General features: G+C 38.5%; 1 protein-coding gene across 3 annotated transcripts in view; it reads left to right on the top strand.

Moving 5' to 3' along the window:
- The window catches only part of crebbpa (CREB binding protein a), a 73,790-nt gene that overhangs the window by 13,901 nt on the left and 41,841 nt on the right, over positions 1 to 18,048 (top strand). For all 3 annotated transcript variants that reach the window (XM_057843042.1, XM_057843041.1, XM_057843043.1), the window contains exons 2-4: positions 7,860 to 8,539; positions 12,229 to 12,408; positions 14,298 to 14,550. In XM_057843042.1, the coding sequence (XP_057699025.1) occupies positions 7,860 to 8,539; positions 12,229 to 12,408; positions 14,298 to 14,550 (1,113 nt within the window). The remainder of the gene's footprint in view (positions 1 to 7,859; positions 8,540 to 12,228; positions 12,409 to 14,297; positions 14,551 to 18,048) is intronic.

Genomic DNA, 18,048 nt, shown 5'->3' with positions numbered 1-18,048 from the left:
AAGACAACTCCCTCTTTTTCAAGACTCAAGTTTGGAAAAAGACTTTTTGAACACCAATTAATTTTTATATAGAAAATAATTACAGTACATCTGAAACAAATGATTATAACAATATATTTGAGAAAAAAAGCATGTTATTTTGCCTCATTCAAATCTTAATATCTGAACATTTAAATATGTAAACTAAAGTGCAATCACATTCGTAAATGAATGGCTTCCGGTTTTTGAAATGTAAATAAGCCAATCTATTGTGATAAAACAACAAAATTGCAATAACTGCATTAACCATCAAAATGAGCTTTAACTGTAACTGTAGTCTTGAAACAAATCTGAAAAACATTGCAATAAAATAATGCAAACTGGTTAAACTTGAGAGTAGCTGAGATCTGTCATGACAAAACATTACTCCTCAAGTTCAGCATTCGCTTCAATGATATCTGGCGCCATCTAGCGTCGTGAATGGGTATAATGTTTAGACCCCGAATATAAGACGACTCCCACTTTTTCAGTCTTATTTTCGGGCCAATACTGTAGTTAAAAAAATTGTATAAAAATCCTCTCAGACTTAAATAAACTTTCACCATAAATTTCACAGTTCTAAACGGTTAATAAAATACTCAAGTCCTTATTCTGTATCAGCAGCTTTAAACTACATTCAATTAATTGAATGTTGTGAATCAACCGTTACAGTTGTTAAAATTGCTCCCATCATTCCATAATTTCCCTTCTGTCTACTTTCAACATGTGAAAGTCTTAAAACACTTTCATCATTTTAAGATAGATTCAAGTCAAGATTTTGCCGATTTAGGAGTATTTTAGATAAAAAGTTAATTAGGTTCGCTCGGAAGGTTTGCTCCAACAGCCTTCCAGAGAAGTCTACCGCTTTAAGATGGCTGTTTACTAACTGATGCGAGTCTGTCATTTCCCATCTAGTTATATATACATGTAATATCTACCGTAGCATTATGTGGGCGTATTTTGCAGCGGCTGTCGCCCGCTGTCAGGTATTACTGTTTTTTTATCTAGTGGCATTAGTTGAGTATGATGTTTACTCTCTGTCCGTTCTTCATTGCGTCCCGGAGACCGCACTGACTGTTTTAGTTCTGCCTTACTTGGCATATTTCAGTAATCGGAATTTGGATGATTTGATCTGAATCGTTCTCGAATCTTCCACGGCCGAACCGCGAATAATCTAAGAATCGGAAATTTCACACCTCTAGCTGCCAGTAACCGCCAAATTAATCATACAATGAAGACATGCATAGAGCTTGACGTATCACGCTCACTTAACAACAGTGGCTAGGTTTTGGGGGGGGGGGGGGGGTCCAAAAGGTCTGGATGTGAGAAATTTTAAGATATTTTCTGAGTTGATTGTTTCTTTTTCATGGGGAGCTTGGTAATATTTGCCACAGAGTTGGTATAAAATCAGGGTTCCAGCAGGGACTAAAAGTTTTGAATTTTGTAGGAGTGTAATAATAAATCCGTGGTCAAAAGTTTTAAGACACTTTCTCATTCAACTGAACAGTGAAGTGTCTCTCATGGGTTTACATCAATCTGGGTGGATACATCCACTGATTAAGCAACACTCCAAACAAATTAATCGAAACAACATAAACTATCGATCAACATGGTAATGTTTTAAAAAATACCATTTTTTTTTGTGTGAAGTTGTTTGTAAAATTTATCCTATAATTGGCATTCAATTCTGACATAAGTGGTTTTTAAATGTCTTTACCTGAATAATAATTTACCTTAATAAAACTTGGAGGAGCTCTGCATTGAAATTAGAATTGACATTCTTTGCTAAATACTTTGTTGATACACATTTGGTAGTAATTCTTCGGGCTGTAATGTTACATGGATCTGGATCACTACATATATTGGTTAAGTAACGGTCTAATCAAATCGATTGGAACGCAAAACATTGATCATCATCGTTTATTAAAAATTTCTGAAACAACAAAATTATGAAAAACATCATAATTGCTTTGTGTTTATTGTGGGTGAAATATTACTGTTAAATGAGCAAATATATTAATTTGATCAAAGAATTGAATCGAATACATTCAGGATAGACTTATAATATTAGCAAATAACATGTTGTTGTCCAGAAAATTGGTATCGTGTCACTAGGAAATTTGTGATTGATCAGGTAATGAGCAGTGCCAACGACGCCAAAATGTTCAATCTATTTCTTACTAGATGGCAGAATTTAATTCCTCAGGGTCTGAGACATGCCTTCAGGTTCCTTTCGTCAAACCCGAAGAGAACTCCCGTGTCCTCTTTTGAATGGTCAGGTGCTTCTCGTATGTTCTATTCTCTCCACAAAAGACCATTGGAGTTCTGACAAAGTGACCAACGGGCTCTCGGTCACTTCTGTGACTCGAGGCCTTTTCACAGTAGTGGTTAGCAATGCACAGTTTGCCACACAGAAACCCACACATTGTGTATTTTGGCGGGGGTGTTCGTGGTCATTTCGGAAAGCGCGGCAAAGCTTGAGTGATTTTTGCCGTGGAGGGGGGGTCCCAATAGAAACTTGTTCTATTTCAGAGAGGCAAACTTTGAGCAGGTCCAATAGTAGAGGTGCTGGGGCAGTGTTATGCTGTTTTGGCAGACAGATACACAATGGTCACAGCAGAGGAAACGTTGATGAATCCGCTTTCTTGAAGTTTCCCCAGGTTTGGGACACTCTAAAAATTGGCTCAGCCATCAGCTCCCAGTTGAGTCCGGGTGGTTCAAACCTTCTGTTTACACACAGTGCAAATTAGAACCATCTAAAGCAGGTGAAACTCCTGAACGTTTTCCTTTGGCTACAGAAAAGTTACAGTTGGCCCATCTTAAAGGAGGAGGTCCAACTGACATGCAAAACATGTTTGCGGAGGGTGGCTGCCGAGGAGGCACTACCTCCAATATGATTTCGCATTTATACACAATTAAAAGTTAGTAAACACTGTCATGAACGTTTCCCAGCCGCTACGTGAGTTAACTCTAGCATGTTTAGTGTGTTTAGCAGTGGTAAAACATGTTTTTTTTTTTATCTCTGGCAACTGTCTGTGTTGAGAGAGTGTGTGTGTGTGTGTGTGTGTGTGTGTATAATGTAAATATGATACGAGTCACACACACTTGCTTTTTTTTTTTTTAATCCATAATCCAACTATTTTTGTTCTGATGGTAATAATGCTGGGCTGTGGCTGTGGGTTTAGGCCCACCGAAGGGACTGCATTAATTTTAATTTTATTTAGATTTAGAAAAAAAAAATATTTCAACTTAACATTATATTTATGTTCCGATTCACTATTATGTTTTGAAAAATAAAAATCCTGTTCAATGGAAAAGTATTTGCAGATTTTTCGTGATCTGCCATCAAGCTAGCTCTCCTTGCCGGAGTCCATTTCATAAAATACTTGTGATCTTGTTTTACTTATAAGATATAATCATGAAATTGTGTATTTAATGGAAGGTTTTGAATATTCATATTTGTAATATGAAAAGTTCGATCAAGAAAATTGTGTAAGATTGCATTGAAAATCAATGAAGTACAACAATTTCCTAGTGGCTCCTCGTAAAACGGCTGTCTTCCTTCCCCCTTCTCCTCAAGCTCCATGTGGTGCTACCCAACTAAAACATTGCTTTGCATTTTTGGTTTACAGCCAAAGAGCCTGCAGGCAAGCTTTCAGAGTGTGCATCTCTGTTTAGAAATGAATGCTGTGCCAAGCATCCATGTGTTTGCTGGTTTCAAAGGAGGAGCTGAGACGAATGAGTGAGCAAAAAGATTGATGCTCCCTTAAGCCTTAAACAAGCGTCCTCCACAATCAGGAAGACTGTTTATTTAGAGAAGTTAGTTGGTCAAGTGTCCTGAATAAATTTTGGACTCTTGTCAGAATAGCAGTGAAAACAGCATGTTGTGACAGATGTCTCTCGTTGAGTCACCTGATGATGTTAGAAATATTAATCTACAAATCAGATATTTACCTTGCCCTTATATAGCACAGTAGACCATGCTAACTCAACAGTGGCCTTTAAGTGGCAGTAGTAGAAGTGCTATATTATATCATACTAGTATTTTCAAAAATGTCCACTTTCAGATCAACTTTTAATAATTTTTAGGGCTGCAGCTATCGAATATTTTAGTACACGAGTAATCGACTGAAAATTCTATCGATTAATCGAGTAATCGGATAAAACAAATATATTTTTGGGTGAAGAGCAATTATAAATATACATGAGAAAACAAGACATTTCATTTAATCTTGAACCATTTTCAGTCAATCAATGTCTTTATTTTCGATGTATATTGTTGAAAACAGCCAACAATTGCATCTCAGATGTAACTAAAATTAAAAAAAAAGACTAATTCACTGCTTTCACTCAAAAAACCTTTAGATCTTAATTAAAAAAAAAAAAAAGAATATATATATATATATATATATATATATATATATACACACATATACCTAAAAATGCCGTTACGCTTGATAACACACATCACTTAAAAGTTAGGATTTTTTCCCCCACGTGTTTCCATTGAATTTCTATTTGTGACAAGCCATTTTTAAGTTCTAGTGAAGTTTTAAGTTAATCTAAACTGTAAGTCCTGATAGGATTTTGAGTTTTTGCAGTGTTCAAAATAAATGTATGATAAAGGCTGTGTTGGAGCACATTAGGGACCAGTGCTACTTGATGTTTTATCCAGCAATGACTACTGAGCTAAAATTGATAGTTAGCATTATTGAGTTTTTATTTTACACCCTCATCACTCCACATCGCTATGTTATGTTAAAACCTGTATGTAAGACACGTTAGCCAAGCATCGACAGTGGTCATAATGAATAGAAACCTAGCCCTTCGCAGGGCTAACGTTACATTAATCTTATTTATTAGCGCTTAGCTCTCTACTGCTTTAAGATGGCGGCTGTTTACTAACGCTGCCCAGATGCGGCCGAGTCTGTCATTTCGCATCTAGTTCAACATACATGTGATCTCTGAGACTCATCAGATACTACCTGCTACCAACTAGCATCGTGCGGGCTAGTATTTAGCAATGTCGGCGTCGTTTGTAGCGGCTGTCGGCTGCAGTAAGTTTTTTTTCTCTTCTTCTTCTTCCTCTACGTACGTGACATCAGCGCGTCCCGCATTAAAAGTAGTCCGAGCAAAACGTGACGCTTAGAGCTGTCAAAATAAACGATTACTCGAGGTGAATAAAACTACTCGGATCAGTTTTTAAACTCGAGTTACTCAAGTTGCTCGAGTATTCGTTTCAGCTCTAATAATTTTTAAAGTGATGTGAAAGCGACTGAGTAGGCTGGGCGATATGGCCTTAACTACTTATCACGGTTAATTGAGCAGATTTACCTCGATAATGATAAATTTGTTTATATAATTTGAAAATCTGACTCAGTACATGAAATTAACAGTTTCTTGTTTATTTATTGGCCAGCTTTCAATTTAACATATTTAACAGTTTTACATGCAGTGTAAACATCAAGTATATAAAAATATCTTAACAATAAGCATTCAAATAACATTTATAACAGCTTGTATGACTTGAACAATGTACAGCAATTTAAATATCAATATGGCCACTGTGCAAAAATTACAGCAAAGGGGGCTTGAACAGTACACTTCAAACAGAGCCGAGTATCAGACAACATATTGTTAATGGCTGCTGTGACATGATTACTGAACACAAGTGTTTATGGTTTATGGTCATGTTTTTTTTCCCGAGCATTTTCTGAAATGTACGCACGCACACATACACCCAAACACACACACACAAATAAAGCTATATTGCTCCCACTATTATGCCAATGAAACATTTAAGATTTTAAGATGGCAGTAATGACAAAGAATAAAGCAAGCACATACAGAAAAATAGCTGTGGCCATTAAACTGTTATAGGCTTCACTGTTGGATTATGCTGAATGCTGTACCATCATAAAAGCTATCAGAGAAATAACACACACACACACACACACACACAAAATAACGTGATATACTGATCGTGCTCAATCCTTTAAAGTTCAGCCGCTTCGACGAGTTTAGAGCCGCTGTCGCAGGTAGTGATAGTGACTTCACGTTCCATGCAGAGAGCTTTTTTTTTTTTTTTTTTTCAGGACCTGAGCGATCATTTCACCCGTGTGGTCGTCCGAGAAATAGGCTGTATCCAGCAGCTCCCACATGTTGTCTATGAAATGGAATTTCAAACTGATGTAGGGCTCCATAGTTTGTCTTCCTTCTTGAATCCCAAAATTTTCCAGACATCCAACGTCGAGCTCTTTCTTGGCACCAACACCACACAATGAATGTCAATTAATGCTATACTCGAAATGCCTGTGGCCTGGCTACCAGTAGCCGTTTCACTATAATCTGACTACATCACGTATACTTGTAGCATTAGCCGCTCGCCTTAGCGTATTGGGCTTCTATTTGTCTGATTTCCTGATAGCCATGTGACTTCACACGTAAGCACACAGACTGCTTTCTTAGAGGGGAATCAGCATAGCTGAACAACACACAGTCAAAGCGGGCTGAAAATACTTTTTTTCGTTTCATTAACACTTGAACTACGAAGGGTGGATCAGTTGATACAAATCACTTTTGTTACCAGAGAAAGGTCGTCTGACTCTAAACAGCATATCTTTTATGAGCATTAAGGTCTTCATTACTCATTCCCATTCACACCCGCAAAACCACATGGTTGGATTGCTCCAGTTAGCATCTTGAGTGTTTGCAGGGCAGAGCTGCCTTGGCTTTGTCGGACAGTGGACCTCGCAGGCAGGCAATCTGGCGGACAACCTTTTTATGTACAAAACATTTTTTATCTGGTGACATATGGCACTTCGCCCTTTTCCCGGGGCTAGGTGTTGGAGGTAGTTGCCAAAGCAATTTTTCCTTCTGCGCCTTCTTTCCGCCCACGTGAGAGTGAGCCAATTCCTTTGCAAGACTCACTAAGAAGTCCAGCTGTCTCTTTGCCTTCCGGTGCATGCCTGATGCAACACATATGTCAATCATATTGTAGGACACGGTGACTGGCCATCTCTGTGTTCCTCATTGTTTGACAAGGCCAAGAGAGCCATGGATTTGCAAATATTCAATATGCTAATTGCAGCTATCCAGAGTGAACCTCCTCCTTCACACCTAGGTTGTTTGATTGCTTGTTTGAGTGGTCTATTGTTTGACAAAGCCGAGTAGTCAGTTTGGTATCGGGGTCATTTGACGCCTTTCTGGTATTTCTTAATAGCCCAAAAAAAGGAACTTCCAGTGTTAAAAAAATTAATTCACCGACATAGTCAAAATTACGTCTGTCATCGTGAACCATCTCGGTAACAGTACATTTTCGGTAAACCGTCGGGCTCTACTACTGAGGCACTATATAAAACAAAAGGACACTCTGAGCACAATTCCGCCTAAGTGGCCAATTTCTAAGGGTCTCCATATTAGTTAAAGTAGGCACTCTACCTTTGCCCTCATGCTTTCAAATGTAACTAGACTAAAAACTGTTTATCGGAAAGTTTTTTTCTGACATCTATGACCTTTGACCTCAACACCTCAAATTTTAATTTCTGCTACCTATTCATACAGAGCTGCAATGACTCTATGAAATTCGGGGAGTAGGGGGTTTGAAGGTCAGGGGCGATAGGGTGTATGGGTAGTCTGAGGAACAGCAAGTTGAGTTGTCTTTAAGACATGGTGGCTGTCTACTGTTGGGTTTAAAGGGAGCTGGTAAAATTGATACTTTTATCATCATTTGAACTGATTATTTGTCTACGTTTCTTATTCAGTTTCCCAACTGAATTAGTTTTTTTGATTTTCAATGAATGTTCATCCTAATTATTGTCCTCTCTTTTCTTCTCTTCAAGACCTTGGGTCACTGTCGTGGGATGATTTAGAAAATGACCTCCCAGATGAGTTGATTCCCAATGGTGGAGAGCTGAGCCTGATGGGTGGGATGCCAACAAATGGAGGACCAGCACCTGGGCCTGGTGGTACCACTGTGGTCTCTGATGCCGCTGCAAAACACAAGCAGCTCTCGGAGCTTCTACGAGCAGGTAGCACCTCCGCAATCACAGGTGTAGGGCTGAGCTCTGGTAGCCCTCAGCCTGGAGGTATTGGTCCCCAGCTTGGCACACCTTTGGGTAAGAGCCCTCTTAGCCAAGGCTCACCCAACAACCACCCATCTCCTCAAGCCCAAAAGGCAGGAACACCAACTGGAGTGACAGGACAGAACAACAACAGTGCTACCACAATGAGTTTGAACAACCCAGGCTTCAATCAGGCCTTGATGAATGATAGCCAGAGTCATTCTGGGCTGTTAACGCAGGGTGGGCAGCCCCAGCCTGGGCAGGTCATGAACGGGGGACTTGGTCCCGGTGTCGGAAGAGGGCGAGGAGCAGCTGTGGTCGGCATGCAGTACCAAGGACAAACGATGCAAGGAGCTGCATCAGGTGCCGGCAGTGCTTTGGCAGACACGCTCACCCAGGGAGGACAGCAGACACATGCTACGCTCAATGCAGCACAGCAAGCAAGCAACATTAACAAGGTAAGTTGACCCTACCTACTTCACAAGCATTTTTGTGCTATTTATTCAAGTCTTGAATTTTAGATGGCTCCTGTTTTTATTTCCTGACCTCAGTGCCCATTTGGGGTTTTAAGGCTGGATCAAATAACACATATAGGGAGGAGCCAGACCATGTAATGCTCTGAAAATGAAAAGACAGAATTCATCCTAAAAACGGTGAAGAGCTGTTATTTTAAAATGATATATATAGAGGTCCCTCACCAATTCGTGCTTCCAAATTTGCGGTTTGTTATCCGCGGATTTTAAAAAAGTATTCAAGAGAGAATGTTTCGCAGCAAAACACAATGTACATCACTCAGGGGCTTTGTACATACCCACCAGTACACACTGAGGCACGTGATTGGGACCTGGTGCAAGATTGATACATAACAAAACCAGTGTTGTTAATCTTACTTTAAAAAAGTAATCCATTACAGTTACAAATTACTCCTCCCAAAAAGTAATTGCGTTAGTAACTCAGTTACCTGAATGTAAGAGTAATTAGTTACTTGGCAAAGTAACTGGTGATAATTTTCTTTTTTTTTTCTAAAAAAAAAAAAAGAAAAAAAGAAAAAAACAGGTCACACAATATGAAGTTTAAAGGGCTTTTGGGTACAATTGGGCCTAGCCCAATTCTTTACCCTAAACTTAACTAGACACAGGGGTATTGCGGATATTGCAATAACTAAATAGTAACCTTTGCTATGTGTCATTTAATGTTGTGAATCAACCGTTAAAGTTGTTAAAATTGCTCCCGTTATTGCATTATTTCCCTTCTGTCTATTCGACATGTTTTAAGTTTTAAAACTGTTTTATCATTTAAAGATGGATTTAAGTTCAGTTTTGCCAATTTAGGAGTATTTTGGATAAAAAGTTACTTAGGTTCGCTAGGAAGGTTCTCTACAACAGAGCTTTCTTGAGACGTCGACTGCTTCAAGATGGGGGCTGTTTACTAACGCATCTAGTTCTTTATTATACTTGTTGCGAATGCCACCGTGTCTGTCATTTGCATCTAGTTCTGTATATTTGTGATATCTACCGAAGCATCATGTGGGCGTAGTTTGTAGGCTATCGGCTACAGTCTTATTAGTATTATTGGAGCTAGAGGTGGGAATCTTTGGGCACCTAACGATTCGATTACAATTACGATTGAGAGTCTATGATTCGATTAAAACCCCTCGCTATTAGCTGCTTTTAATGTTTTGTACATTAGTTACAAAAACTGTTTTAAAAAAAAAAAAAAAAAAAAAAAAAAAAAGCCTCGCAGGATTAAATAAACGACTATTTCAGTATCAAGTTAACGGTTAAAAACAATAAATAATATACTCAAATCCCCATTCTGTATCAGCAGCTTTAAACTACATTCAATTAATTTAATGTTGTGAATCAACCGTTAAAGTTGTTAAAATTGCTCCCGTTATTCAATAATTTCCCTTTTGTCTACTTTCGACATGTGAAAGTTTTAAAACTATTTTAAAGATAGATTCAAGTCAATATTTTACCGATTTAGGAGTATTTTAGATAAAAAGTTAATTAGGTTAGCTTGGAAGGTTCGCTACAACAGCCTTGCAGGGAAGTCTACTGCTTTAAGATGGCGGCCGTTTACTAACGCCCGCATCTGGCTTTCTGTACATGTCGTGTACATGTAGGGCTGCAGCTATCGAATATTTTAGTAATCGAGTAATCGACTGAAAATTCTATCGATTAATCGAGTAATCGGATAAAACAAATATATTTTTAGGTGAAGAGCAATTATAGATATACATGAGAAAACAAGACATTTTATCATTTTCAGTCAATCAATGTCTTTATTTTTTATGTATATTGTTGAAAACAGCCAACAATTGCATCTCAGATGTAACTAGAATTTAAAAAAATGACTAATTCACTGCTTTCACTCAAAAAACCTTTAGATCTTATTTATATATATATATATATATATATATATATATATATATATATATATATATATATATATATATATATATATATATATATAAACACACCTAAAAATGCCTTTACGCTTGATAACACACATCACTTAAAAGTTAGGATTTTTTCCTACGTTTTTCAATTAAATTTCTATTTGTGTCAAGCCATTTTTAAGTTCTAGTTAAGTTTTAAGTTAGTCTAAACTGTAAGTCCTGATAGGATTTAAGTTTTTGCACTGTTCAGAATAAATGTATGATACAGGCTGTATTGGAGCACATCAGGGACTAGTGCTACTTGGTGTTTTATCCAGCAATGATTACTGAGCTAAAATTGATAGTTAGCATTGTTGAGTTTTTATTTGACATGCTCATCACTCCACAACGCTATGTTATGTTATAGCCTGTATGTAAGACACGTTAGCCACGCATCGAAAGCGGTCTTAATTAATTGAAACCTAGCCCTCCGCAGTGCTAACGTAAGGTGAGCTAGTAGTGACAGTAACGTTAATCTTATACAGTATATTAGCGTTTAGCGCTCTTTATTAGCGCTTAGCGCTCTACTGCTTTAAGATGGCGGCTGTTTGCTAACGCTGCCCAGACGCGGCCTAGTCTGTCATTGCGCATCTAGTTCAACATACATGTGATCTCTATGAGACTCACTGGACGCCACCTGCAACTAACGTAGCATGAGCGGGCTAGTATTTAGCAACGTCGGCGTCGTTTGTAGCGGTTGTCGGCTGCAGTAAGTTTTTTTTTTTTGCTTCTTCCTCTACGCACGTGACATCAGCGCGTTGTCCCGCATTAAAAGTAGTCCGAGCAAAACGTGATGCTTAGAGCTGTCAAAATAAACGATTACTCGAGGTGAATAAAATTACTCGGATCAGTTTTTAAACTCGAGTTACTCGAGTTGCTCGAGTATTCGTTTCAGCTCTACATGGCGCACATCGTTTTATCATTGTTTTATCTTGTCTTGCACAAGGATTTCAACAAGACCTCAAGGCTCATTTTTAGCGGCACTTTTCAGCATTTTTACAAGCTTTGAGAGCACCCAAAGCCCACTACAAAACCTCCACAACATCCGGAGGAATTTTAAAGTTTTTTACATTTAGCGTTTCTACTGTGCCTTTAGCTTTAAACTTGCAGACTATGCTCCCAATTGTGTCCCTTGAATTTTTTTTAGTCCTTTTGTCATCTTTTTAGATCTATATCCTTGCTTAAAAAGTGAGATGACCAACTCTCTGAACTTTTTGGACTATTTCTTTAACTTCACCATGTTGTAAAGATGTCATTAACTGCCAAGAAGAGCCATGTGACACAGTCCTTTTAAATCTGCTTAATTGCTGCTCATCAGGGTTCCGTTCACATCTAGTGATGTTTTAATCAGCTGTTTGACAACACCTGATGGAAACCTTTGTTCTGAAGCGTGGAGGATTTTTTTTGGGGGGGGGGGCGTAATAATTTTGTCAATGAGGTAATCATAGAAAGGCCATTAATTGGAATATTCCCAAAAATAATTTTGTTATTTCAGTTGCATTTGTCTATTTGACATGTCATTAATTGATGTGATTATAAACAAGATGAAAAATGAATGTCAGACTTGCAAAAACACTTATCCCTTGTGGAGGTGGAATAATTTTGAACAGAACTTTATAATTGTTTTTGGTGGATATTTTGTCATGTTTGTGAATTACAAGCTGCAGACTTAGTCATACTTATTTATCATGTTTGTTGTGTTTCCAGATAAACCTTGGAAGCAATGGGGGTCCGTTTGTGACTCAGTCTTATGGACAGGGTGCGGCAGGGCCTGGCCAGCAGCTCAACCCTCAGCAGCAGCTCCAGAACAAGGCCGCCCTTGCTAACAGTCTACCACCTTTCCCGAATGAACTGAAGGTGGCAGCTGTCAACAGTGTGCCAAACATGGTATGTGCCTGCTACATATTGTTCGGTGACCTTACTATGAACAAGGGGTGGGAAAAAGAATTGATTATTGCCCTCGTGAGGATAAGCAGAAAGGAAGATAACAATAGTCGACTTTTTAAGAGAAGGTATTTTAGTGTCACCTTAAAAGTCTTTTTTTTTTTTTCCCCCCCGTTTGTTGTTTGTTCTACGGTTATGTCAGTTACACTTAATGAAGAGATTAGATCAGAAACAACACTATTTCTTACTATTACTGTAGTTAGTAGAGGCGTACCAAATTTCCGATTCTTAGATTTTTCGCGATTCGGCTGTGGAAGATTCGAAAACGATTCACAAACATCCAAATTCCGATTATTGAACTATTCCAGTTAAAGCCGACTTAAAACACAGTCAGCGCGATCTTCGGGACGCAATGAGGAACGGACCGAGAGTAAATATCATGTTCAACTCATGCCGCTAGATTAAAAAAAAAACAATAATACATGACTGCGGCCGACAGCTGCTTCAAACAACGCCCAGTTGCTAGTCGCTACAAACATACAGCCACATACGGCTATAGTCGATATCACATATATGTAGAACTAGATGCAAAATGACATCCGACGGCGGAGTTAAAACATGTAAAAAGAACAAGATGCAAAATGTCTGACTTGCCGTTTAATAAATGCCGCGTTGTTAACAGCCGCCATCTTAAAGCAGTGGACTTCTCTAGAAGGCTCTGTTGGAGCAAACCTAATAAACTTTTTATCTAAAATACACCTAAATCGGCAAAATCTTAACTTGAATCCATCTTGAAATGATGAAACAGTTTTAAAACTTTGACTTGTTGAAAGTAGACAGAAGGGAAATTATGGAATAACAGGAGCAACTTTAACGGTTGATTCACATCATTAAATTAATTGAATGTAGTTTAAGGCTGCTGATACACAATGGGACTTGAGTATTTTATTTTCTTGTTTTTAACTGTTAACTTGATACTGATATATTAGTTTGGTTTAGCCTGAGAGGATTTTTGAACAATTTTGAAACTAATGTGCAAATTAATTAAAACCGGGGTGGGGGGGTAACATCAAGTACTTATTTCTCTCAACAAAACAAGAAAATTTACACTGGTGGAATGAAGTCCACATTTTCTGGAAACAAAGTGTCTTTTGAAATAACTTCTTTGAACCAATATACTTTGTTTTCACAGATTTTTTTTACTATTTTGCATGTTTGTATTTTTATGACTGTACTTAATCCTGGTTTTAAACGTTCTGCATCTGGAGTAATTTATGTACACCACCAAACAACGCACAACTTGACATGGAAATACATATTAGCGAAGTCTCTAATTAGCATAGTGCTCGGCGCTAACTAGTAACATCTAAAAAAAAAACAATAAACGCTAAACCGTACAAGAGGGTTCGTGTACTCACCTCTGATAGTCAGACACGGGACACAAAACACTAGGGACTTATCCCAATTAACACGACTTGAACCTACTGCCGGACAACTAAAAGACGAGGCGCAACGAACTATCTCTCTTCCCTCTCGCTCTAAAAAATAACTTGCGCACAGAAGCGCGACCGCAGGGTTCCTGCCTGTCTCATACACAAATTTATTTTCCACTCTTTTGAAAAGGAGTAAATCTCTCGCTCAGTATCAGTAAATCTGTTGAAAAGGACCAGGTTTTTAATTTATTAAAAAAAAAAAAAAGTTTTTCTGCTTCATGCTCGTACAGCCTCTCACTCTCACTCCTGCTGCTTTTCTTGGTCAGCAGGCAGCTGGAGTTTGTGACTTAGTTATCGATGATTGACAGGTTTATGAAGATGATGTTAACGATTTATGCATACAGACTTGATTTCAATGAATCAAAGAGCTGATGTTTGTCATTTTCCACCATGCAACAGCAACAACAACAGGCAGCCATGTTGCCACTGTCTGGCGGTGGAAGTGTAGCCGCTCCTTCAGCAGGACCGACAGCCGACCCAGAGAAGCGCAAGCTGATCCAGCAGCAGCTGGTCCTGCTGCTGCATGCACACAAGTGCCAGCGACGGGAGCAGGCCAATGGGGAGTTGCGGTCCTGTGCCCTACCTCATTGTCGCACCATGAAGAACGTCCTCAACCACATGACTCACTGCCAGGCTGGAAAGTCATGCCAGGGTATGTTTTGTGTACTTAGGACAGGGGTCATGAATTAAAAATCCTCTGGGTCCGAAAATAAAAAATTAGAACAATCTCGGTCCGGAAATATTTTTAATGCTTCTTTTTTTCCCAAAAATACAAACGTATCTTTACGTGGCCATGCTGATAATTACAACATTCAAAAATGTAAATAAAATATAAAAAATACATTTAAAGTAAGTAATGAATAATATTTAATAATAGTTAATTAGTAATAAATAATAAAGCAATCATATTGAGCCATTAATTCCGCTATTTTTGGAGAACAGATGGCAGAGTTCATTGGGAAACTTTTCGAAAAAGCTGCGTGCTTCATAGCACCTTTTCAAATGGCTGCTTTTTACAAGCGCTTCCGTTGTTCGGCCATTCCTTACTACGTGGCAAAACGTCTACACAACGCTCAGCGCGCTTGGGCAAGCATCCGCACGCATGCGCACATCGGTTAGAAGCGGCGAGTACTCACTATTTTTGTTTTTATTTCGTTTTTTAGAACATTTTTCATTGCCTGAAAAATACTTTTTGCATGTATTACCCTCTCATACTTTTAACCATTGTGTTTTTTTGTGTTGGCTTTGAAGCAGTTGACCACATTAGTCACGTAGCGTATTCAAACCGTCCTTATTTGGTATAACTGCATTTAAATATTAGGCATTTTTTAGTACGTTCTGCCTGTATGCATCCAAACAAAACAAGTTAAGCGCGCACAGTAGTACTTTGTGTGTCAAATTCGACTAATGTGGGACGTTTCGCCGATGTAGCAGATTTTGGCAGAACACAGTCTCTGAACACATGAGGCATAGCGGTCTTGTGCTGCCGCAAGGTAAAATGAACAAAAATGTGTTGGTCTACTCCTCCTTAAACACTGTTTTCTGCATCAATCTTGTGTAGTTTTGAGCACGCCATTTGCCGTACCTTTTCGCCTCTTCCTCCAACTTCTTTCGGCTCAGTTTTTGGCTGTCACTCTGCGGAGTCTGGAAAGCGAGTGTGAGACATGCTGTTCTAAAAATTACTTTTAAATGCTTCACTCCCATTGGCTGGCTCACGCGTGTCACCGCTAAGGTTGTTGTTTGTTGCCCAGCTCCGCTCTGCAAACCCGCAGAAAAAAAAGATTTTTGTTGTTGCAACGTGTATTAGTCCGGACAGCTTGAGATCTGGTCCAGACGGCTTGGGGGTCCGGTCCACGTTTCCGTGACCTCTGACGTGGGACATGCAAATTGACAAGTGGCTGACATTTTGGTGGAATTTTCTAAAATACATGGAGTAAGACCATAAAGAAACACTGCTAAAATTCTCAATGAACATCCATCTATTCCACTGCTGGCATAGTTTTTCTCTCAAATTACTGCATATATTTTTATTTGGTAATGATGAATAAGATTAGCAATTATCAATTTGGTAGCAGTTTCTAAGCAACCAGTGGTAACTTGACCGGGTAAAAACAAAACATTTCAGTCCTTCATTTCTAATCCTTTAACGAGACTAGGCATGTGCCGGTATGATATTTTGACGGTACGATAACTGTGAGCAAAAATACCGCGGTATCGCGGTATTGCAAATATAGCTCCCAAAAATTTTGAGATGTACGGGTTAAAAAAAAAAACTTTTTTTCCATTGAACAGGATTTTTTTTTTCAGACCATAGTTGCAAATTGGAACATGAATATATTGTTAAAATAAATAAATACATTATCAATTAAATTTTTTTTTTTTAATAAAATAAATATAATTTATAGACTATACTCACAGCCACAGCTCAAGATTAGAGCAAGAACAAAATAATTTCTATAAAAAAGTAAAAACACTTCTGAATAAAAAATTTTAAAAATTTATACTGCATGAGTTTTTTTTTTGTTTTTTTTTTGAGGGTGGAAAAGCTTATTAAGTGAAGTTTCGCCATTTTCAGCCACGGTGTCAACTCTAGTCTACATGATGTCATGCCTCTGTGTTAAAAAGAACAGAAAGAATTTATAAGTTAGTTAAAATGTATAAGTTAGTTAAAATGTCAATATTGTTGTGGAAAGGTTTCATCTAAAAAAAAAAATTTAAAAACAATGGGAGTGAGACCTCTCCTTGATCCAGCGAACGTGGATTTGTGCATAGGGCAAGATCATCTTTCGCAATTAGCGATCTTTGACGCTATCACGTTTTCCCCTTCATTCAAGCGAATCAAGCTTGTTTTCTCACTCTGCGGCTGTCACACTCAACCAAGTTGCTCTCCCAGCTAAGCGTAGGCTAACTTTCATCTTTGTAAGCTTTTAGTTAGTTTGTATATTGAATTTGAAAGGAAAATGTGTGTTTTGTTTTTGGCGAACTTTTTCCATGGTGCTAATCTGTTGAAGCTACTCACATGGAAAAATCTAATTGTACAACATTTTAAATGTATTCATTTTGTATATTACACTTACCACAATTTGAGAGCTCAATAAATTGAAGACCGTCCTCTGCTCGAAATGCGCACCTTACGCCTATTCTCGCTCGTTGCTATGGGGACGTACGCATACCCAAGGAACCTTGCTAAAAGGAGTATTAAAATTGTTAATAAATAGTTTAGGATTATTTTGGATGCATATATGTTATATTTTTCTTATTGAGTATTCGACGAGGAATACGATATACCCATTAATAGACATATTTGGAAAAATCACCATTTCTTTAAGTAGTCACATCAGTAATGAGCTGGCCTGTGAAAATCAACGTAAAACAACTTGGCAAGGACTTTCCAGAGAGTACTCGGTGAGTCACTCTTTAAACAATCATGTGGTATTAATAGCTGATTGGACTTTCTTAAACATGTATAATCTACGTGACATGGTTAGTGCTGATTGGGATTGATAACAGAATCGTTAGATAATCTGCCAAATGATTCCATGGTATTGAAACCCACCCTGCACTTGTCGCTGCGACAGTGCAGTAAAGCTGCGTGTGCTAAATCTGTTGGCCCTCTTGGGGCCCCTGCTGGCTGCGGGCCCTAGGCAATTGCCTGGTTTGCCTAATGGGACGCGACGCCTCTGCGAGTGCATTGTTGCCCCTAAAATTTAAGTTAATTCCAGTATATTCCTCATCCATTTGCACGTTTGCGGGCAGTAAATTTTCCTCTTCTTTAAAAGGGTTTGCATACAAATTTCACTGTTTTGAGAGGTAGATGGGGGGGACATGAGAACGACAGGAGGCCACCTCAGGACAGAGTGGGCCAGGTACCCTAAAGCGGGGGTCCCCAACCTTTTTTACACCACGGACCGGTGTGATTTGGGTCTTTTTTTCACGGACCAGTGTTCCATCAAATTTTGGACCCTTATAAAATTTTGTTCTCAAAGCTTCTGTGGGGGTGAAAAAGCCCTCTTTTATATTCAGTTGTACTCTCAATGTTATCCAATGGTGCTAAAAAACTATTTGCCGGTACATCATAAACATACATGTACAACACAAAAATGGCGTAAATTAATGCTTGACGACATGGCGAAGTAGTTAAGTGAGACAG

Source organism: Corythoichthys intestinalis, chromosome 8 (genome assembly GCF_030265065.1).
Source record: "Corythoichthys intestinalis isolate RoL2023-P3 chromosome 8, ASM3026506v1, whole genome shotgun sequence".
Lineage (NCBI taxonomy): Eukaryota > Metazoa > Chordata > Actinopteri > Syngnathiformes > Syngnathidae > Corythoichthys > Corythoichthys intestinalis.
This window is presented reverse-complemented; position numbering and strand designations above follow the sequence as displayed.